The sequence below is a fragment of the Lolium rigidum genome, chromosome 4, assembly GCF_022539505.1.
Source record: "Lolium rigidum isolate FL_2022 chromosome 4, APGP_CSIRO_Lrig_0.1, whole genome shotgun sequence".
Classification (NCBI taxonomy): Eukaryota; Viridiplantae; Streptophyta; class Magnoliopsida; order Poales; family Poaceae; genus Lolium; species Lolium rigidum.
The window spans coordinates 205,460,562-205,483,013 of record NC_061511.1 but is presented as its reverse complement, the minus strand read 5'-3'; the positions used below and the strand labels follow the sequence as shown (position 1 = coordinate 205,483,013).

At 45.7% G+C, this 22,452-nt stretch overlaps 2 protein-coding genes across 3 annotated transcripts; one reads left to right on the top strand and one right to left on the bottom strand.

The window, feature by feature from the left end:
• The first annotated feature begins 8,938 nt into the window (after positions 1-8,938).
• LOC124706901 (V-type proton ATPase subunit C) lies at positions 8,939-13,552 on the top strand. Of its 2 annotated transcripts, none has more exons than XM_047238577.1 (10): positions 8,939-9,091; positions 9,172-9,240; positions 9,323-9,550; positions 10,456-10,523; positions 10,655-10,796; positions 11,100-11,216; positions 11,408-11,533; positions 12,647-12,730; positions 12,913-12,992; positions 13,083-13,552. In XM_047238577.1, the coding sequence occupies exons 1-10, from the start codon at positions 8,954-8,956 to the stop codon at positions 13,177-13,179; spliced, it is 1,149 nt and encodes a 382-aa protein (XP_047094533.1). In that variant the 5' UTR covers positions 8,939-8,953; the 3' UTR covers positions 13,180-13,552. The 2 variants fall into 2 exon arrangements, with proteins under 2 accessions (XP_047094533.1, XP_047094532.1); XM_047238576.1 differs by having other exon boundaries at positions 13,080-13,552.
• Positions 13,553-14,270: 718 nt separating this feature from the next.
• LOC124648083 (receptor-like protein EIX1) lies at positions 14,271-17,620 on the bottom strand. Its single transcript, XM_047187906.1, has 3 exons — positions 17,349-17,620; positions 15,598-17,192; positions 14,271-15,190 (listed from the first exon to the last, which is right to left on the bottom strand). Exons 1-3 carry the CDS (start codon positions 17,618-17,620, stop codon positions 14,271-14,273), a joined length of 2,787 nt encoding a protein of 928 aa, XP_047043862.1.
• Between the last annotated feature and the right edge of the window lie 4,832 nt (positions 17,621-22,452).

Genomic DNA, 22,452 nt, shown 5'->3' with positions numbered 1-22,452 from the left:
CGTCTCTAGAAGCATGTCCCACATCAAATTAATGAAAGGTCAAATTAACATTTGCAATGCTACTACAGAACGGAGAAATATATTATAGACCTGTATCACTAAGGTGATTTATGGTAGCCTTGGATGCTACCTAGGAATCGCCACTTCGCACGTCCAGCGTGATGTGAGCTTCAGTCTTCTTTCTTGTGCTGGTATGCGATATTGGACACAGAGTACCTGATTTAGGAGGAATTGAGCGCGACAGAGAGGGAGTTATGAAGATTGAGGAGCATGGCTCCGGCGACGCGCAGGCGAGGCGTCGATGGGTGTCATTGCCACTCCTGAATGTTGGTGTGCTGAAGATCAATGAAGAACAAAATCAGATGACGAAATAAGAAAAGAAATTAGGTCGCATATAAAACATCCGATCTAAATTTAGTCGAGCTTAAAATATTGCCGAGTAGATCGCATATATACAACACCCATATCGAATTTAGCGGAGTAGTTAGGTGAGGAAGAGAAAAACATTGAAGACGGCCACCAGTACTGGAGGGCGATGTGAGCAAGGTCAAGGTGGAGCTCGGGTTTAAATCGGTGGGGAATCTGCATGAGCTCTTCATATGCCTGCGGAGATTGAAGATGCGCACCCGTACGTTTCTTGTTCCTCGTGGCAATTGGGGGATATAAAAGATCGTGGGCCATCTGGGTAATTAAATAGAAGAGGAAGCGGAAATGCGCACTCGAGGCCTGCAGATGGCCGTTAGTTTTTCGGTGGAGGCGAAATAACAGTGGTGCATTGAAGAGGATGGAGTAATGGGCTGCATTTTGTCTCCATGAAGTAATGGATTGTATTTTGTTGAATACTGAAACGGAAGAAAACATAATTAGGATAACCAAGAACAGAAAATAAACCAACAACAAAGGTAGCTGGGCACGCTGCGGAGGCTCACTAGGAAAAAGAGGTGACGTGGATGCATGAGAGATCAGGTAATGGGGGACTCCTATTAAGAGATGAAAGATACTTTTAGAATCTCAAAGGCTTATAGCATTCAAAGCTATCCCAACAAGTACATGTTCATAGATAATCCCATTATAAGACCTATCCCCATAGAAAAGGCTTATCTAAATTTGTTGACGAAGTTTGGAGAATTCAGTTAACGTCACTCAAGCATTGTCCTTTTGAACGTCCACCATCCCTTAACGATTTGACAGCCAAGATTCACCCTTAGCGCTTCGTGCCCAAAGTCTTCCCGAGAGTCACCATCGATCTCCAGATGGATGGCTAAGCTTCTCCTAGGAGTTGCAGTTCAAATCAGCCTTAGGCTCCAACACTTTTCAACTTGTCGCCACTCTTGCAGCTGACCTATTTAGCTTGATTTGAGCCTTGTTATGCTTATCACAATTTCTGTTGGGTCTAAATCTTAGTCGCCGTTGTTCTGGTTGGCAAAATTTCCTGCTTGTAAACCCTAAATTCAGCCAAGAGGCGCATGTGGAAGTGGTGCAATTAGTAGCTTAATTCTCTGAATTTGCTTTGTTCTTTACTGAATTGGTAGCAGAGCCTATCACTCATCGAATCACTGAACCTTGGATGATAATAATAGCAAAGTGATACCGGGGAAGAAGAAGAAAGACATAAAAAAAAACTTATTACTCATCCAGGGAACAAGAAGAAAGACAACTGCCCCGTGTCCGCGTCTTTTTATTCATCTTTCAGTAAGAAAAACACAAAATGATACTGCAAGGAAAAACAAACAGTGACACCGACACACTCAACCGACCTCTCAAAGACAATGGGAAACAAACAGGAAGGGAAAAAACACGCCTACGCGCGGCGACGTCGACGGCGGCGGTGGTGGCAACATGACCATCTAGCACAGGTTTCTTTCTAGGGGGTATTTATGCGTAACGAACATAAAGTCCTGAAATTTCCGGAGATATGTTGCCGGCTTGCCGCTTTTCTTGTAGACTACGATCTCTACGCGAGAAGGAATCCATCCACCGGTGAATGCATCAAAAGGACCGCTCGCCTGCTTAAGTTGGAGGGTGAGGCGGCAAGGGTCCACCAGGTCGCCGGTGAGGTGGAATCGGCGCTTCATGCCTTGTAACGCGAGACCACGCACCGTCCAGGTCGCGCCGGCGCCGCCCTTGTTGTGGACGCCTAGTATGACATCCCGCGTGCTGCCGATGAATGGCGTGTCCACCTCGATGTAGAAATTGTACTTGTCGTCGGCGACGACCGCGGCGACTAGGAGGATGAGGACGCCCAACTTCAACTGCATGTTGCTGCCCATGCTCCTCGTCCTCGCCGCTAGCTGCTAGCTACCTCCGATGGAGATGTGGAAATGGTGGACTACTGACTAGCAATTTACTTTGGCTCTGCCTTTCCATCGGTGTTGAGGTAGCTGCACCTATATATAGATGCATATGCATGGTACGTGCCTGGCAGGCCAGGCCACCGTGTCCGTTTGATCACATGCGGCATCCTGATCCTCCGGGATCTCATATTAATTGCCTGCAAGTTCCACATGCACACTGACACTTAATCCTTAATTTGACAGTCAACCAGTACGTGTCCAATTACTAGGAGTATGTCAGTATGTGAGATGCGTGATCATCAACGAAAATTCATCCGTGCCCGGCCTTAAGCACCAGTGACAGCGAACAAGTACAACTACGCTGCACATGACCGCAACCACAAGATAGAATCAACACTAATGTATGGAAAACCGATTCTGCAACGATCGCACGCACGCAAGTGTGCTTCCTTCCATCATTGCTGGAGTTGGATTTATACTCCTTCCTGTCCATTTTATATTATGCATAATTTTCCGTGCAAGTTAAATTGTGTAAACTTTGATCAAGAATATAGATAATAATACAAAGATCTAACATGTCAAATACACATAATATAAAAATATATTTCATAACAATTCTAAAAATATTGATATTTTATTATATATGTTTATACTTTTATTAATATAGATGATTAAACTTTACGAAGTTTGACTTTGATTAAAGCTTATATGCAACATATTTTGGGCGAGAGAGAGTATTGTTCTCAGGGCATCTCCAACGGGGCGACGCAAACGGTCGCTGACCGTCGTGACCAAAAATGCGTCTAGGTCCTGCTCCAGCGGGGCGACGCAAAGTGACCGGGCCGTCCGCGGCGACGTAAACCTGGCCCAAATATGCGCCAGGTTTGCATCTCTGCGGACGCTCCGCGGTCGCGTCGAGCGTCCTCCTTTTTTTACCCGGTCCCGCAAGCCAGGGACAGCGAAATCGACCACTTCGATTTGCTTCTTTTTCCCCTTCTTTGCTGCCCTAGTGCGACGCCACCACCCCAACCCCACCCGCCGCCGTCCCGCTGCAGCGCCGCAGTACTCGCCGTTGGCTTGGTTCTCGCCGCGCGGGAGAAAAGGATCGTACTCGGGTTTGGCTCCGGCGCGTACATGCCAGCTATTTTAGGGCCAAACGTTGCCGGTTGGCCGCCCTTCCGTCACCTGGCAAGAACATGGTCGCTGAATACCATGCATGAGGTGATGACATGCTGCGTGATCATGCACAACGTGATCGTTGAGAACGAGCGTCCTGATAGCCGCAATGAGAACCACTGGAAATTCCAAGGTGAGCTGGTTGCGCCACTCCCTGGGGCTTTATCTTGGGAGAACTATCTGCATATGAATGTAGAAGTCACTGACGAGAACGTGTGCAAACGGCTGCAGACGGATCTGATTGAACATCATTGGACATTGGCTGGCCATGAAGACCATGCCTAGAGGAATACCATCTTATTTTCATGTAGACTTTTTAAAATTTGGATGTAATAACTATGAATTCGTTGAAACTCTTTATTTTATTGTTTTCAAACTTCATAATTCATGCCGACGCGGAAATGCGTCTGGCCGCTGGAGGCACCCCCAGGCGCAAATGGACGCGCAGACAAAAACGGTCTTTCTCGCGTCCGCCGCGCGACGCAAACAGACGCTCGCGGACACCGATTTGCGTCGCGCCGCTGGAGATGCCCTCACGCACTGCTGACGTTCCCTTGAATTGTGAGTTATTGTCTCCAAGTGCGTGATGTGAACCTCTTGCATGCATAATTAAGATACTCCCTTCATACCGGATTATTTTGCAAATAACCTTGCGCAGTGGGACCTAGGCAATTCCCGATTGGCTCCTAATTTGCTCCGTGAAACATTCCGATGCGTAATTAGATGAGTAATTAGAGAAGGCGAAGCAGCCGTTTAGGCACACGGCCGGTCCATGCATGCTAAGATTTCGCGCATGCATTGGCGGAAAGAAGCAGTTGTCTTCACATTGCATGCAGCAAGGCAAACTCAGATCCTTTCAAACGACATGCAGAGAAAAGGAAAAGGCTAGAGTAAAAGTAAGAAACCACCCCATGCGATACAGTATTTGACGAGAGTTAATTCCGCTAATTGCCTAATAATTCGGTTTACCTTCTAAGGGGAAATTTGCCTAGTAATCCGGTATGGAGGGAGTAAGTCTTGTGAACTTGTTCACCGAGAAAGCAATAATTAAGTCACAATGTCTGCCTAGACCGCCACTTGCTGACTTCTTTCTTCAGAAAGAGCAATTTCTACTTAATTTGTTTTCTTTAAAAACAAATATTGGGTTGAAATTTTCATTTTCAGTTGGCAAAACGCCAGTTCAAACTGGAGTGGCTACCTCAAGTTATTGTTTTTTGCAGGCCTCATAAAAAGTTTATTTTTTGAAGTTCTGTTTCAGAAATGGAAGCTTTATTAATCTTCATGAAGCTCAAAAAATCTTCGCCGATATGTTGACCATTCAGGTCGAAGTGCAGCCATAGCCATGTGTGGTGACGAGGCTTTGTCCGGTCACAATCTTCAACCTCCTGGTGAGATGCCAACAAACAACAACTTCACCACTCCAAGTGGCTTCGCCCCCGGCGATGACGAGGTGAACTCCGAGTGGAGGCAAGGACCTGGCTGTGTTTTAGTTTCTCTCGCTAGCACAAAACCCACCACTGAGCTAGTTTTCGTACATAGGCTAGAGCCGGTTTACCCATCCAGCTCCGGCACATAATTTCTCATAAGGGTAACATTAGAGCCGCTTTGAGAAAGCGGCTCTAGTACCAATAGGCTCTAATGTTACCTAGACACTCCTGTTGTTAAAATCCTCTTGTAGGTTGATGTACTAGTTGTTGAAATCGAAGGAACTATTTGTAAATTCTTTGTTGTTCAGGTCCTGTTGTAAGTTGTGTACTTGAGCTTTATAATTATTACAATGTCGGGGTATCCTTGGGACCATTCTTGTATTAAAAAGAAATGAAGTTTTAAAAAAATTGAAATTTCAAATGTACTAGCATTTCATTTATTCATGAACTTTTGGCCATATTAATAAAGTGGATTATTTGTTGCTGGTGCTCTAGGTTTTTTTTTACGTGAACAGGAGGAGCTCTCCTTTTGCATTATATATAGAGGGAAAATTGTACAATGGCAAAGACAGGATAAAACGTAAAGAACAACTACTCGCGATAGGCCGCCTTCATGTTGGCTAAATCAGCCCTAATCTGGTACAACAAGCTCTCCGGCGAGCCAGAGATATTCTAGAAAATCCTCCAATTTCGCTCCTTCCACAAGTGCCACACTCCATAGACTGAAATTGAAGTATGTTCTCTTTTACTTTTACTCTTTCTAAATCTCGCAATCTTCTTCCACCAGCCAGTAATTATAGTGGATCTTGTGGCAATATCGGCACTAGCAGGATGAGTAGCAGCCAACCCATGCCAAACTTCTTTCGAGTAGGAGCACTCCAGGAACAAGTGGTCAGTAGTTTCGGTTACTTGATCACATAAGAAACATTTATATTGATGGGGCCATCCTCTAGCTTTAAGCCTATCAGCAGTCCATAGTCGATTTTGAACTAGCAACCATAAAAAGAATTTTATCTTTCCTTCAATTCGGACTTCCCAGGCGGCCGCAAGCTATGGTTTTGGAATTCTGCCAAAGTAACAAGCTTCATAGGCAGAGGCCGCTGACTATATGTTTTCCTTAGACTACCTCCAGGTGATAGTGCCATCAGTATCTGTCCGCATGACCAGTTGTAGGGAGGACCATAGCTTCACAAATTGATCAATTAAGCTTGGAGTGCAACATTACCACGCGGCCCATGGGGTTTTCTCGGTCCCATAAAAAAATGCTTATATTTATCTAAATTTAGATCTACCGAGTAATATAATGTACTGTATTAAACTCGAGTCCATGCATGTGATTGCAGGTGCAGCGAGAATAGGTGGCGGAGCTGCGTACGTGATAGCTGCGTGTCAGCTGATCCCACGGCTATTCTGGAAAACCCCTTCGTTTTCTATACTTACTGTACGTACATTTTATGAATTGATACTTTATTGTATTAAGATTGCGTGTCCCCACATGCATGATGATTCTGTTGCTGGCTGAGAGTACTGTGTATGGGAGTACATGTTACAGGGGATACTTTGACTTGAATCGAGTGCAATCGTGGGTCACGTTGTAGTGATTCTGTAGTGATTTCATAGATGAAGGTTGGTCAAGTCGTTCGCCGCTACGACACTGCGCGCGCGCCAAGCTCTGCTCCCGGCGGCCGGCGGGGAGGGGGAGCTGAGCGGAACGAAGCAGAAGATGACGAGCGAGCGTCAAGGAGCGATGGGCTCGGCGTACGTCAAGGAGCGCCGGCCTAAGCCTAACCGTGGATTTGTGCTCAAGATCAAGCGGCGAGTGTCCGAGACATGGCGACGTCGTCGGTGCTGTTGGGCGGTCTCCAGCGCGAGCATGCGGTTGCCTGGTGCTCCATGTAATCAGAGGTGGGAGGCCTGCAGACGCGCTGCAAGCGTTCGACGGAATGCTCGTGTTCGGCGTTGTCGGTCATGACGAGTTTGCATTATAAACTGCTCTTGGTGCCCGTGGATCCACCTGTGGCTCGCGTCTGACGTACGTCTCGGATCAGATCAGAGAGCTCGTTGGAAGGGATGATGTCGATCAGGTTCTCCAGAGACTTCCACCACCAGTTCAGCACTCAGCAGTCAACTCTCACGCATGCAGATAGGTCGATCGTGCTGTCGCCGGCCGGGACACCAGGCAAAGTGACCATTGCTTCTAATCTATCGACCGATACAGGTTTTAGTTCCAATTAAGTCAGCAAAGCAAATGCCATGTTCAGGCAAAGAAGAAACCAAACACATATATGCACGTAGACAGATTACTGGTGTGTCTATCGTCTACTCCCAAACAAATGACATGCATGTTCTGGACACAACGCGCCATGCCGCCGACTGTGTGCCTGAGATCGAGCACGGCGAGGCAGGCCCTTGTCACCGAAGGCGGACACGAGCGCGGCGAGGTCGGAGTCCAGGCCAGGCAGGTCATGTTGCCGCGCGCGCCGGACTTGTTCGGGCCGTCGCGTCGCGCTGGCCCAGCTCCTCCACCCGAGCTTTTTGAAGCATTTTTTTCTTTCCGAAAACACGGCAGGCTAGCACCCCATAGGCCATGGATAATTCTGTTAAGAAGGACCGGTCCCACTTGTTAGCCGAACTAATAATTTCAAGATATTCTAAAAATGTGAAAACATCCAAAATTTGAGGACGCCCTCCTCCCCGCTGCCATGGCCGCTTTCCCTTCCTCGGCCGGCCCTCCTACCTAACCTCGGCCGCTGTGGACCTAGCCTTCCGTGACAACGATGCCTCCTCGTGGTTGAACATCCGCCGCCTCCCCGTCCCCTAACCACCAGCGACAAACAAAGGTTGAGCACGCAACAAGATTGATGTCCTTGTCCCGGCGGTGGAGGAGCCGGCAAGGGCGGCGCGACGGTCATGCCCCGAGCTCATAGTCGGTGGCGAGAGGAGGGGAATCGACCGGTAAAGGGAACTGGGCACTGGGGAGCATGTACCTCTTTACGGTGATGGTGACGTATGGCGGACCTCTGGTAGGTCCCCCGCTCGGAAGGGGCGACTTCGATGATCTCCAGTGCGAAGGCCGGCGCGACGACCTCCTCCAGGGTCGGTGCGGCGACCTCCGCTATGGACTCACAGCGAGAGATGCCTATTTGTAAACGGGGAGAGTAGCATTAAGATGGGAAATACTTAGTAATCGGAACATGCCTTGTCATAGGACTATCATAGAGATTAGTCGGGTTAAAGGATTGATACAACGAAACAGTGGTAATCGATACTGTCAAGTCGCAAGTAGAGATTAATCGGCCTATTAATTGTTGATTCTGCTATTTTCTAAACAGTAATATCGAGACGAAAGTAAAACACCTATCTTAAACCGAACTACTTCCAAGATAGGAAGCTGAAATACAAGGTCCAAACAAGTGCGCCAGAGCACGGGCAACATGCAGCCCATTGTTTATGAAGTTTGGAAAAACTGATTTCATAGTTCCATTTTTTTCCTAAGAAAGAACCAAATGTAGACACTGATGTATATTAACAGTGTGCGATAGCAGCCTGAGCCTAGGGTTGGGTGGTTAGGAGCACCCTATCCCACCACAGTTTAAATCCCATATTTGTGTCTCATAAAAACATAATATTCTTTCAGTGACGTTCCCGTTGCCAACGAGTCGCACTTCGTCAATTTCAAGATCCGATCCACCGCGTGAGTCTTCGGAGGTGCACATGGAGGTAGGGTGTGCGTCTGTACATTCATCGGGGTGAGTGTATATCCCGGAGTGGTGGACCTTTTTTACTTTTTATTACCGCAAAAAGTAGATAAAAACATTTATTTAGAAAAAAATGTAAATGTGTCTGAACAGGGAGAAGGGCTGGTGACAGACAGGCGGGCCCCACCCACGTCCTGAGTGTGGGCGTGTCCACGTGGCCACGTCGTCGTTGTCTTCTTCCCGATCCATTCATCCATCTCGATTCTCCAACAAGAAGAAGAGGAGATCGAAATCCAATCGACCTCGCCGAAGCTCAGCTCTCTGCCGCCGCCGCCGCTCCACGACCTCGCCGGCGACCATGGCGACGCGGTACTGGATCGCCGCCCTGCCCGTGCAGTCCGCCGACGGGGCCTCCATCGCCGCCGCCAAGACCGCGCTCTGGGGCCGCCTCCAGGACTCCATCTCCCGCCACTCCTTCGACACCCCGCTCTACCGCGTAAGCCCCCTTTCCCCCTCCCTCTCCGATCGCCGCCAGCCTCTCGCGTCGCCTGACTCTCCGCGGGTGCATGCGTGCAGTTCACCGTCCCGGATCTCCGCCCCGGCACGCTCGACTCGCTCCTCGCCCTCAGCGACGACCTCGTCAAGGTACAATCCCACCGCCCCCCTCGATCCCACCCACCCGATGGCCTTACGGCCTCCTCTGATCTGACGCGATCGGCGCCTGTAGTCCAACATCTTCATCGAGGGCGTGTCGCACAAGATCCGGAGGCAGATCGAGGACCTGGAGCGCGCCGGAGGGGTCGAGAGCGGCACGCTCACCGTCGACGGCGTCCCCGTCGACTCCTACCTCACCAGGTTCGTCTGGGACGAGGGCAAGTACCCCGTCAACGCGCCGCTCAAGGAGACCGTCGCCAGCATCCAGTCGCAGGTCGCCAAGATCGAGGACGACATGAAGGTAAACCATGATCATCACCACTCTGCCTCTGTCTCTTCATTGTCATTTTTCTCACATTGCTGCTGCTAGTGATATTTCGGAACATTGGCAAGGGCAGCTTAGCGCAACACTCCATACATTTGATCGCTAATTAGCCAGGCTATGTGGGTACCATATTTTGGACTGTTTTGGTTTGGATGTAGTTTGCGCTGTTATTTTCTCTTGGTCCGGTTGGTTCCCTCTAGTAGCTAGCTATTTACCAAGATCGAGGATGACATGAAGGTGACCACTCTGCTTCTGTCTATTCGTTAGTTTCTTTTTTCGCAGTCTCTGGAGGAGACTAGGAGAGGACACATTGCTGCTTGTAAGATTTCGGAACGTTGACCACAGCAGTCTAATACTACATACATGTGGCCGCAAATCAGCTAGGCTCTGTACTTTGGACAGTGTCTGTTAACAATTGAATTTACTGACCCTGAATATGCTATTCGAGCACTGAACTGGTAGATTGGCTGTGGCTTACTTCGTCATTTTGTCTTCCTCTGTTTGGTTCCATCTAAGTAGCTATTTGCACAGCTAGTTTCTTGATTATTCCATTTGTTGGTCCCTTTTCTAGCATTAAGTTGTCGCATAATGTTCACGATGCAAACTGCTGCGGAAACATTCTGCCTAAATTTTGTAAAGAGAAACTATCAGAAATGTTATGCGTGTGATTTGTGCCCAACTATCAGCAACATTATCATATAAATTGAAGGGAAAAGGGATAACTCGAAGTAAATAAAATACCATGTCGATGTCCCCAGCCCTCGTCAGAAGTGTTACCTTTTGGTCACCATTATAGAACTTTATTTTATTTTGTAATAGATGAAATAATTGTTTTGGGTGGATGTTGTATTTACAAATAGACTGAATACGCTCTTCTCCAGGTCAGAGTTGCGGAATACAGTAACGTTAAGAGCCAGCTCGGTGCAATCAACAGAAAGCAAACTGGAAGGTAAATTATGACCTGACCATACCTTATGACTAGCTCTAGGTGGACATGCTTGAAACTAGTAGTATATCATGTATGCAGCACTATCTGTTGCTCCTGAGTCCAATGCCAATCGATTTGTTCTTGTATGGCAGTTTAGCAGTCCGGGATCTTTCCAACCTGATAAAGCCAGAGGACATGGTCACTACGGAACATCTAGTGACACTCCTTTCTATTGTCCCTAAATATTCTCAAAAGGACTGGCTAGCAAGCTATGAGTCACTTGATACATTTGTGGTAAGTTAAGAAATTCTGAGTATGCCTTTGAAGTTTGAATAATGATAGTGTCAGTGATAAACCATCGTTTGAACTATTTTCATGTCATGCTTCCTTTCAGAAATTGGATATTCTACCTGTGGCTTTTAATTTAAAACCAAGAGTGTTATTAAATTCCAGATGCATTTGACTTGCAACTCCTTTACTCGGATGCTATTTTACTCTGTCCTTATGAGGAGCTTTTTTTTTTTTCTACTTCAAGTTATCCAAATTTGTGATCGTATTCAGTCAATTCTTTCGTCAGAGCTAATTATTGATTGATAGGTTCCGAGATCATCGAAAAAGCTTTATGAGGACAACGAGTATGCTCTCTACACTGTCACATTATTTGCTAAGGTTGTTGACAACTTTAAGGTCCATGCTCGTGAGAAAGGTTTCCAAGTAAGTTTATTGCTCTGGCCGTTTTGTTGAACCTTTGCTTACACATAACCTTAATTTGGAAAGGTGGCAGTACTCCATGCAGCCCTTGATATAGCTCCAAATAGCTTGGGAAATAATAATCTTGTTAGTTGCTGCCTATCATTCTTTCGTAATTTTTTCACCACTAACATATGTTTCATACTGGATTCCAGATCCGTGATTTTGAGTATAGTCCTGAAGCACAGGAAAGTCGGAAACAAGAGCTGGAGAAGCTGCTCCAAGACCAGGAACTTATGAGGACCTCTCTCTTGCAGTGGTGCTATGCCAGCTACAGCGAGGTACATGTCTTTTGCGGTATATATGTCATAATATTGTCAATGATGAAGCCATAAGGTGAACAAACCACAGGTGCTGAGTTCATCCATGTTTGCAAAAGACACTGTAGAAACAACCCGTTCGTTTCTTCATTTTTACAATTTTCTGAATTCTTCTCAAGTTAAATTGCAAGCCTGTAAGGTTTTTAATTTCTTCATCTGCTTCAATTGTAGTCTCAAGGTCAGATGACCAAACTATGCTGAATCTGAAATTCTATTTTCATAGTGCTTGCTAACATCTGCCAGCCTTACATAGTTGCCGCTTTGGTAGTTTTCTCTTAGTTAAATTTTGAATGAGGGTGTTAAGAGCAACTGGTAGGGTATTCACTCTTATCTCTTATATTATGTAATTTTTTGACAATAAAAGGGTAGGGTATGGGCATACCCGTGGGTATGAGGCTACACCCGTGCCTACTCATGACTTAACGGGTAGGGTATGGGTACTACCCATGGGTGTAAAAGTGTAGCCATACCCTGCCCATGCGGGTAGGGTACCCGCAGGTATCCGTACGTGTGGGTAAATTTGCCATCCCTATGGCATACTGGGGGTTATTTTTGTTAATGTCGTTATTGTCTCAAAAGTGCATCTTTGTTAGGGCGAAATCCATATGGTGGTAACTTGCTCAGCAGATTGGCATGCACCCCCTTTGTTTTCTGATCTGTGATAGTTAATTAAATCCACAATTGATGGCTGCTGTTCCTTAAGCTATGCAGACCATCACTGCCTGTTCTCATAACATAATAGTAATCAGAAAAACTGCTGCGCTTCTCTATCAGTGGAGAGGTTGAAATTTATGGTGCTGCTATTCGTCTGCATATAGCAGCGCTAGATGGAGAACTGGAAAACTATGGTCCTGTCATTCATCTGCATATAGTAGTGCTACATCTAATTTTCATCATGGCAGAAGTTAACTGATGAAAGCCTAGTAGATATAATGCCATATCACATGATTGATGATAGTTATTTCAGAAAAATGAAAAAAATATTGGGTTTGCTATGTATGTTTTCCTTTCATCGTAAATACTTGTTCTCATGGTTCCTGAGTTGTAACTGCTTTTACTCTACTATGTTTCTAGGTATTCAGTTCCTGGATGCATTTCTGTGCTGTTCGTGTCTTTGTAGAGAGTATTCTGAGATATGGTCTGCCTGCTCGGTTCCTGGTAATTTGCCTTGCTGTTATTTGATAGCCAATTTTATACTTTCACATGTGTTCTGTAAATATGCATGTAGCATTTGAAATAGAAAACTGCATAGTTCATTGTAATGGCCCTTGCTGTATTCCGATAGTCAATTTTATACTATCATGGCTGATCTATAAATATGCCCGTTGTGTTTGCACCAGTCTGTTGTTCTAGCACCGTCTACAAAGAGTGAGAAAAAAGTACGGAGCATCTTGGAAGGGCTCTGCGGCAATGCAAATAGGTACATTCCTTGTTTGGGTCACAATCTATTTGGGTTGTTAGTCGCAGCTTGCTCATCTTTTTGGCTAACTGAACATTTGAATTACAGTAGCTACTGGAGATCTGAAGATGACGTGGGTATCGCTGCTGGTCTCGGAGGCGAGACAGAGTCCCACCCTTATGTCTCCTTCACCATAAACTTTGTCTGAGCGCAGCGTTTTCTTTGCAATTGGGTTCGAGCACCTATATTACCTTTTTGAGTATAATCCTAAAACCATCGGATGGTTCAGTGTATATTATTTGTAATGTGTCGATTCTTTCTTGGTCTATCGGTTTGTACTGTTCTGTAGGAGATGAGCCGATCAATAATGTAGATTCCTGAAGAAGAACCTGAAACATTTCCTCGCACAAAGTGGACCTTTTTTAATCCTTCCTGCAGTACTGCAACTGCTAGGTTTTGTGCAGTATTGTATTATTGGACCTTGGAAGCACTTGTGGATACTACATTCTTGTAACTTTGATTTACCAGGTTCATAATAAATTATGTTGAATAACCCAGTTCATCGCTGGGCTTTTATGTGACTTCATGTGTACCTCTGTTGGCTGTAAATACATGTATTGTTGCTTGGTCAGATTAACATCTACGGGGTGCACGGACAAGATGACATGGTTGTTGGTTCGAATCTAAGAGGCTTAGAGGCATCAGGCGGGCAAGAAAAGGCATCAGTGGTGTCTATTTGAAGCTATGTTGCATCAGATGGCCTGAATTGTCGGGTGAAAATACGAGTATGGTGCGAAAAGCAATGATGCTTGCACACAAGGGGCGTGCATTTGCAGCCTTTTCGGCATGATTTAGTGACACATATTAGTGCTACTTGATGGTGAAGGACTGTTGTTAAATCACGGAGTACAGAAATGAGATTCAGAGTAGCAGTTGTAAATTCAATTGGCTTCAAAAAATGCTGGATGAGTTATAATAAAACATGAAAATCCATTCCACCGAAAGTAACACACCATAGCAAAATTAGTTCATATCATACATCTGATGATCCGAAGCAGCCATAAATGCGCGTGGTTTCACTTTCACATAACTAATCCAGACGATTACAAATAATATTCCACAAGGAGTACGGAATAAACATGATACATTTACGTTACGGGAGAGGAAACCGTGAGGCATACACAGCTACCACGGGTGGACTAATATTCTGAATGAAAAGTGTTAAAAAATATATACAACATAGGAATAAAATTTTCATCCCCTTTATTCGAGTAGCAGCATCTTCGTATGAAGGTATGCTTACTTTTTGCCTGTGTCGTTTTTGAACCATTTCTGCCAAGTAACGGAAATAACATACAACCAGTCATATAGCTGGTCGAATAGCCCGAAATAAGCATACCTCCACCTCTTCATGAAGAGAAGTCCACAAAATACCATCCAGGTGCCTGCCACAAAACCAACAATTGATCCTAGAAGGAAATCCATTTGAGACAAAACACCTCCAGACCATATTGCTGAATCACAGTTAGCCAGCGGATCTGCGGGAAGACCAAGGCATTGCCTTGGAACTGGATGGCCACAAAGACCGGGATTACCGATGTACATAGAAGCTGGATCATCTGTGTTGAGGACGTCAAGTTGATGTCCCGAGGGTATTTTTCCAGACAAGTTGTTGAATGACAAGTTTAGATAGCTCAAGTATGTCAAGTTTGATAAGCACTGAGGAATTCCACCTTCAAGTGCGTTCTTTGAGAGGTCAAAAGACTCAAGTGATCGAAGGTTGCCGATCTGATATGGGATATTTCCAGTCAATAAGTTTGATGATAGATTTAAATTTATGAGACCGATAAGGGATCCTAGTTGCATTGGAATTTCTCCAGTTAAATGGTTGGAAGATAAATCAATGCTCATTAAATATAGAGTATTCTGTCTGTACTGAAGCACTTGCCCTTTTATCACCACCGAGAAGCTATCATCTGACATTCCCATATCATAGGGAAAATAATTTTCATTGTACCATTCTCCAAAAGGATTCACATAATCATCACCAGAACCGTCAATCAAAGCTTTCAAGTTTTCTAGATAGTTCGGTATGACCCCAGAGAAGTTATTATTGGATAGATCTAAAATGCGAGCAGCAGGAAGTTCCATTAATTCAGCTGGAATGTTACCAGAAAAGTTGTTCGATCTTAACAGTAGTATAACCAAACTAGTCATGGCTGTACTAGAGGGCTACTCCGGTGCTCCCCCCTAAACTAAGTTGAAGGGTCATAGTTGATATTTTTTCCTATGTTGGATCCGCCGAAATTCATGTCTAGCCCATGTATATTTGTCTATATTGATACGATATGTACGTCGCGCAAGGAAAAAGAAGAGATTACATAAGCAAGATCTTTATAGCATTTTTTTTATTTCGGCACACGCACGTGACCGTAGATACGTATAAAACGAGGTACAACACAACGACCATACGGCATGTACATGGCTGTACGGACGGTGGACCTACACTCAAAATTACGATCGTGAGCCCTCTTACGAACATCTATGAAAAGATCTCCACCATTATTGTATTTTAGGTGCCCATATTTTTTCCAAGGGAGGAGCACCGGAGCAGAAGTGGCTGTACTAATCCATCCAGGTAACTCTCCGGTGAATTTGTTTCGACTTAGATCAAGAAACATAAGATTTTGGCACTGTTGCATGACCAAAGGAAATCCACTTGAAAGACTGTTGTTACTTAGAAGGATAGTTGTGATCTGCAAACTAAAAGAACTCATTGAATTGACTCTTGAAGAGTTGTCGATATAAGGGTTCCGTTGTTTAAGCTCTTTTACACCACAATCAGGAAGTTCTCCTGAAAGCATATTGTTTGAAAGATCTAAGACCCGCAGATTTCGCATTTGACAAATTGACGTCGGAATGGTCCCAGTTATAGAATTAGAAAACATAATTGCAACCTGCAGACCTGGAGCTCGGAAATTTGATGCAAACCCATTTAAAGAGTTTCTAGATATGTCCAGTAACTCAATTTTTCTTGGTAACCTGGGTATCAAACCAGTCAATAGATTTGAATGCATTGAAATTGCAAGTACTGACATGAACTCTAAATTGAGCGGTAGCTCACCGCTAAGTTGGTTCAAAGATATTTCCAAAACTCTAGCATCAGAAAAGCTAGTCCAAAACCAACCTGGAATCCTACCAACTAGACTCGTGTTTGAAATATCAAGATGGATAATGCTCTTCTGCCATCGAAGCCAATTAGGAAACTCGGGGCCTAGATGACAAGATGTAAACCATGCATAATCCAAGTTGAACCCAGGTACCCAATGCGAGTCGGTAATGAGTTCTAGATTAGTATAAGATAAGTCAATGGTCTTCAAATTCACCAGACCAACAAAAAGATCTTCTGATATCACACCACTCAAGTTGTTCAATCCAAGGTATAACTCAGTCAAATTTGTAAGTATGCCAATCTCCACGGGAACTGAACAGCTCAACTGGTTGTTACTAACATCAAGAATGCTTAAACTAGTAAGCTTTGCCAGATATTGTAATGTTGTGCCAGTGATGTTTGTACTCATCAGACTCAGCTCATGCAAATTCTTCCAGGAACAATTGGGTATCTTATCTATCAAGTTTGTTATGTCCCCACCGATGTTGTTGCCGCTAAGATCAAGAGACCTCAAATCACACATATTTTGCATTGTTCCTGGTATCATTCCCTTGATGTTGTTAAATGAAATGTCAAAGGTTTCTAACAATGTCAAGTTTCCCAACTCGTCAGGAAATATGCCTGATAATCCACAAGACATTAAGCTTAAGCTCTTGAGGCTAGTTACATCCCAGAACCAACCGGATGTAGCTGGGATGTTCAAAGAGTTATAGGAAAGGTCAAGCTCCTCGAGAACTGTAAGGTTGTGTTGCACAAGTGTTGACGGAGCATTAATCATATTAATACCACATGACCTGAGAATTAATACAACCAAATTGGGAAGAGCATCGACCGGAAGTGCCCAGTCAACGACTCCGCTGAGGTTGATGGCAGCCATGTTGAGATGCTCTAGCGAGTGGAGACGCGCTAACCAAGATATATCCTTTGAGTATAGACTCTTGTAGGTAATATCATTGTGGATGTCAAGTAGTACCAGGTTGGAGAGGTTGCCTAGCTGAGGAGGCACTAGACCATGGAAACCCACGTAGGAGAGGTTGAGATACGTTAAACTATGAAGAGAACCCAGAAATCGTGGCATAGGCATTGCACCTCCAAGAAAAGTATTCCCGCTCAGGTCTAGATACCTCAAACTACGTCGGAGAGCAAGAAGCGAAGATGATACCTCTCCATGCAACGAGTGGCCCTGAGAGTCCTCGAGACCAAACGATTCATCCGCTGTTGGGGAACGGTTGCGGAGGTCGAGTTTGATGACATGGCCTGTCCGGCTGCTGCAGGTGACGCCTCCCCACCGGCAGCAGTCATGGTGTCCTTGCTGCCACGAGATGAGGAGATTTTGTGGATCGCTTGTGATGCCGGCCTTGAAGGCCAGCAGCGCAGTCCTCTCGGCCGGGAAGCAGCTCCCGTTGGCTATAGCACTCCTGGAGGAGGAGGCTGTAGCTGCTAGGACGACTAGGACGAGGAAGCACGGTGCGGCCATGGCGTTGTGCTGGGTTAGCAAGCTGCGCATGGAGGGGGTTATAGAGGATAACACGGTCATGTTTCTTCTGCCGAATCCACTATCAAAAGGAGAAAAATCTGTTGACTGGGAAGAGACTAGCTAGCACGCGCAGATCAGTGGATGATGAGTCACGGCCGGATGACGTAAACATGCCTGTTGCCATGTAGTTCAATTTAGTGGATGAACGGTTTGGTCCTTCGGAGGTACTCTCTTGGCACCTTCACACTCACTCCCACATGCATGTCGAGCTAGCAATTGCATTCATCGGGTCTCAAAAAAAAAAAAGAGCTAATAACATGCGAGGTACATAAACTTGTCTCGCGGGAGCAAACAGGTACAAAAACTTTAGTCGTGGGTGCAAACAGGGTCTAAACTGCTCCTAGCAGCTCACACGTGGCTTTGCTATTTTTGTGATAAAAGCGCTACATATCTTTCTCTCGCCATCGATCGTATCCTTCCATGTTACCTTGTAATGAGTAATCTCGCCGGCGGAGGGATTCCGCCGTAGCCGCGACTGTACTTGTCGCGCCTTTGTGCTGACGAGTCAAATTTTGGTGGACACGGCGACACACGTGCCACGCGCGAACCTCGAATCTTGTTTGTTGTTGCTGTGTGTCTGCCGAGAGCATGATGGCCGTGACGGGTTGCGGTCCTTGAGGACGTTGGTGGCCTGCGCAACGCGTGGCCGACGTCAAACGCTGCGCGGCGGCGGCGCAAACCACCAGGCGGTGCACAACCTGTCGCGCCAAACGCTGCCTCTGCCTCGACATCCGCCGCAACGGCATCGACGATGGAGATTGGAGAGCTTCTCAGCTGGGCCAAGCACCGCTTGGCGCGCGCAGGGACGCCGATGACCACAGCCCGGCCGGGTGCCTTCACCTTGAAATTGGCAATCCCATCAAATTTTGCCACGAATACGATCTGTTTTGGCCTAATCCTCTTCTAAGTTTGGTTAGACTACAAATCCATGGACAGGCAGAGATCTCTCTGCAAGTTGTTGGCGAAGAACAATGGAGGCCAACAAACCCAAAAAAGAATCAATCATTCGAAGATGGTTGTACTAGAAGCAGTAAGCCAGTTAACAGGTTCAAAGCCTAGGTGTGGAAAAGTTGCGTGGGAATCAGAAGAGATCAGACCACTCCTGCTTCAGTCCTGATTTTTAATTTGAGCGCTCGTCCAATGATTTAATTCCATCCTCAATCCTATCCTACTTTGTATCTTCTTTGTAAGGTGTGGGAGTGATCGAGTGAATAATTGGTTCGGTTGTCATGCCTGCAGAGTGCAGACACGGTGCGGTGTGTGCATGCACAGGCACAGCGTCAAGAAAGAACGCCGGCGGCGCGTCGTGTTCAGGGTGGACGTGCGGAGTGCTCCCACTCATTCCATTTCACCTGCATCGCTAGCCACCACGCGTGCTCTGGCGCGCTCTCTTGAGTCTTGTCCGGTCTGCGCCGCGCCGTGGCGCCAGACGCTGTTCCTCGCCTCGCTCCGCCTGCACAGCTCCCTGCACCGCAAGCGTAGGACCTCCGAAGGTCTCTGGCGGCCTCAAGACGCCACCGCCATCCTCGGAAGCCGGCGGCCCCAAGGTGTTGGACTTGGACGACGATGAGCCCTTCAACCCGATCCTGGAGGCCGACAAGACAACGAAGATGACGCGAGTTCATGGGCCTCTTCGCGTAGGCTCTGCGCCCCAGGACCGAGCTAGCGGTCACCGTGGCGCCGGTGTCGTCCAGGCCGTGTTGCGGCTGCGGCGGAATCCCGCGGCGAGAATACAAGGGAACATGGGAGGACACTATGGCGAGAGAAAAATATGTCAGGGCTTTTTAATATAAACTGCAATGCCACGTGTTAGCCGTATATCAATTGGACCAGTTTGCACCCACTACTAAAGTTTTTTGTGTACTAGTTCACCATGAGTTGCAAGTTTGTGTACCAGTTTGCTCCCACGAGACAAGTTTATGTATCTCCCGTGTTAGCAATTGCATTCATCGAGTTAGTAGTACTTCTCCCGTCACATGAAACATGTCGGAGAATTTTTTAATTTAAATATATCTAGACACTAAATAGCATGTAGATACAATATAACAACATCTTTATATGGTTACCACTTACCACACTATGTACTTGCTTAATTTACACCCATGTTCCTGAACCACTTCCCTCCAGGTAAAGACAGAAATGACATACAACCTGACATATAGCTTGTCGAGTAGCCCAAAATAAGCATACCACCACCACAAAATACCATCCAAGTGCCCGCCATAGAACAAATAATTAATCCTAGAAGAAAATCCGCTTCAGAAAAATCATCTTCTGGCCATCTTGCTGGATTTCCTTTACTTAACATTCACGAGTTGGCAATCCAGAGCATACAACACAGGAGCAAAGACACAAGCTGTTATCTGGTTGGTTCGACTAAACCCAAATGTATCACAGTGGTTTAAGGAAGAAAATACCTTATTTAGTCGGAGAACTCATAAAATAATATCTTCACAAAGAATTGGCCGGAAACAGAGTCAACAAATCAATCAGCTCTATCTGACAAGATGCCAAAATATACATAAGTAAAATTTACATATCTTTGTACTCATTGACTTGGTTGCAATGAGAAACATGATTTAACTTTGTCAATTATTGTAATAACAAGATGAACACAATGAATAAGAATCAAATGTAAGTGAAGAATGAGAGCAGCATATAAAGACCTCAAATTTCTTCTTTGGGATATGAAGAATCTTGTTCCATTCAGCACCTTCCTTCCTTTGAAGCTGGACCTCAAGTTCTGGATGGCAGCTTGATAACAAAATGGTCTGCACAGAAGTTGGCAAGCCATCTTCGGGGAGCGGATGGCCTCAAGCGTGCTCCTCCGTCCTCGCCTCCGGTCGCCCGCCCAGATGGAAGAAGCACTTTTCTTTTTGTTCCTCTGCGCACCATCCATCCATCCATACATCCGGTGGTCATACATTTCAGTTTTGTTTCGACTGTAAAACTACTCCCCTAGAGCAAGGTCCGATGAACATTGCGTCAGAAACAAATGTCGTAGCTCCTCTATGAATGATGGCCTAATCTACAGGACGTAGGCAGTGATTTCGCGGAATTTCGCATTTTTCAATTCGTGTCGAAGGAAAGAGAAAAAAAGAAATCTCGGCCTACACCAAAAGGGATATAGATTTTTACCATCCGATTTGCATTCCCTGCGACGCGCCTGCGTGACTACGACGTCCACGTTGCTACGTACCCTAGCTAGGCAGAATTATTGTGCTTCCTACACGCTTCCTACACTGAAGATGTCTACTGCTAGACCGTATTCGAAAACATATCATGGAAGAGCAAAACCCTACGGTGAACAGGGCCTAAAGCCATCCCGACAGGAATTGGGAATAGCACAAGCAACAACCCGAACGGTGAAAGGAAAATCTGGACTAACATTTGGAAAGCCTCAATTCCAAATAAAGTCCGGGTTTTCAGTTGGAGACTGGCCTCGGACAACCTGCCAACACAAAGAAACAAATGGAGGAGAACACTTGAGATTCACAACATGTGTCCTATATGTGGAAATGGAGTCGAAGATAGCTTCCATGCAACTGTAGAATGTACAAAAGCTAAAGCCCTACGCCACAGCATGAGGCAAATTTGGGAGCTACCTAATGAGAAGAAGTTCGCTAGAACAGGTAAAGATTGGCTTCTTGTGTTACTTGACAGCACCCACAAGAGAATGCATCAAGCCATTCTGCTGTTATTATGGAGATCCTGGGAATTAAGGAACGACATCTACCATGGAAAAGGAAAATCCACAGTACAACATTCTATTGACTTTCTTATTACGTATGCCAACACCTGGAACTCTAATCCTACAGATGATACAAACCAGGCTAACACAAATTTAAAGGGCAAGAAAGCAATCCTCGACATGAAGAATGAAGAAGAGAAATCCAAAGCAAAAGACTACTGGCAACCCCCACCACGAGGTTGGCTCAAGGTAAATATAGATGGCTCTTTTGTGCAGGAAACAGAAAATGGAGCTACCGGAGTGGTTATTAGAGATCACATGGGACACACAATTTTGGCGGGAGGCTCAATCATTACAAAATGCCACAGTGCAGAGGAAGCTGAAGCCATCGCACTTTTGGATGGATGCCGTATGGCGATGAACTGGACAAAACAACCGATCATTTTTGAATCGGATTGCCTGACACTAGTGAATTCTATCCATCGGAAGAATGATTGCCAGTCCGAGCTGAGGAGTTTTGTCTTTGATTTTCTTCATAATAGTTCCAACTTTCCAGGATGGAATTGTATGTTTGTTAAAAGAGATCGAAATGCTGCAGCACATGCTTGTGCTGATTATATTAGGAGACTAGGATCTGGAACTCTTTGGAACAATATGTTTCCAGAACAGATCAATAGAGCCCTGAACAATGATTGTAATCGGGATCCTGTTTTTTATGAATGAATGAGATACCTTAACCTCAAAAAAAAAATATTTTCAATTAGTACGTCAGTTCGAACACAAGAAATGCTTCACAGGACATTAATAAAGAGGGAAGGGGAAGATTGCCTGGAAGAGCAATGAAATCGGGGCGCCTCCGTAGATTAGCTTGGTTTACCTTTGCGGCTCAATGCTAGACGCTTTGGAATGTTCGTAATAAGCTAGCTATAGAAGGAAAGGTCCTTGGCAGCCCGGCTGATGCGATGTTCAAAATGTCTATTCATATGCTGGGATGGAGGGTTCTGGTCAGACACAAGGACCGGAGACTCTTGGACGTGGCGATAGCCGAGGTTAGGCGGCTCCATGGGGCGACGAGGACTTG

Bases quoted from the DNA above. Each gene is read 5' to 3' on its own strand.
- LOC124706901 (XM_047238576.1), top strand. From the start codon at position 8,954: ATGGCGACGCGGTACTGGATCGCCGCCCTGCCCGTGCAGTCCGCCGAC. The intron at 12,731-12,912 runs GTAATTTGCCTT...TGTTTGCACCAG, and splicing joins GTCTGCCTGCTCGGTTCCTG to TCTGTTGTTCTAGCACCGTC. The intron at 12,993-13,079 runs GTACATTCCTTG...TTTGAATTACAG, and splicing joins CTCTGCGGCAATGCAAATAG to TAGCTACTGGAGATCTGAAG.
- LOC124648083 (XM_047187906.1), bottom strand. From the start codon at position 17,620: ATGGCCGCACCGTGCTTCCTCGTCCTAGTCGTCCTAGCAGCTACAGCC. The intron at 17,193-17,348 runs GTTTGGTCTCGA...TTCTCTTCATAG, and splicing joins TCCCCAACAGCGGATGAATC to TTTAACGTATCTCAACCTCT. The intron at 15,191-15,597 runs GTACAGCCACTT...CCTCTAGTACAG, and splicing joins AGAGTTACCTGGATGGATTA to CCATGACTAGTTTGGTTATA.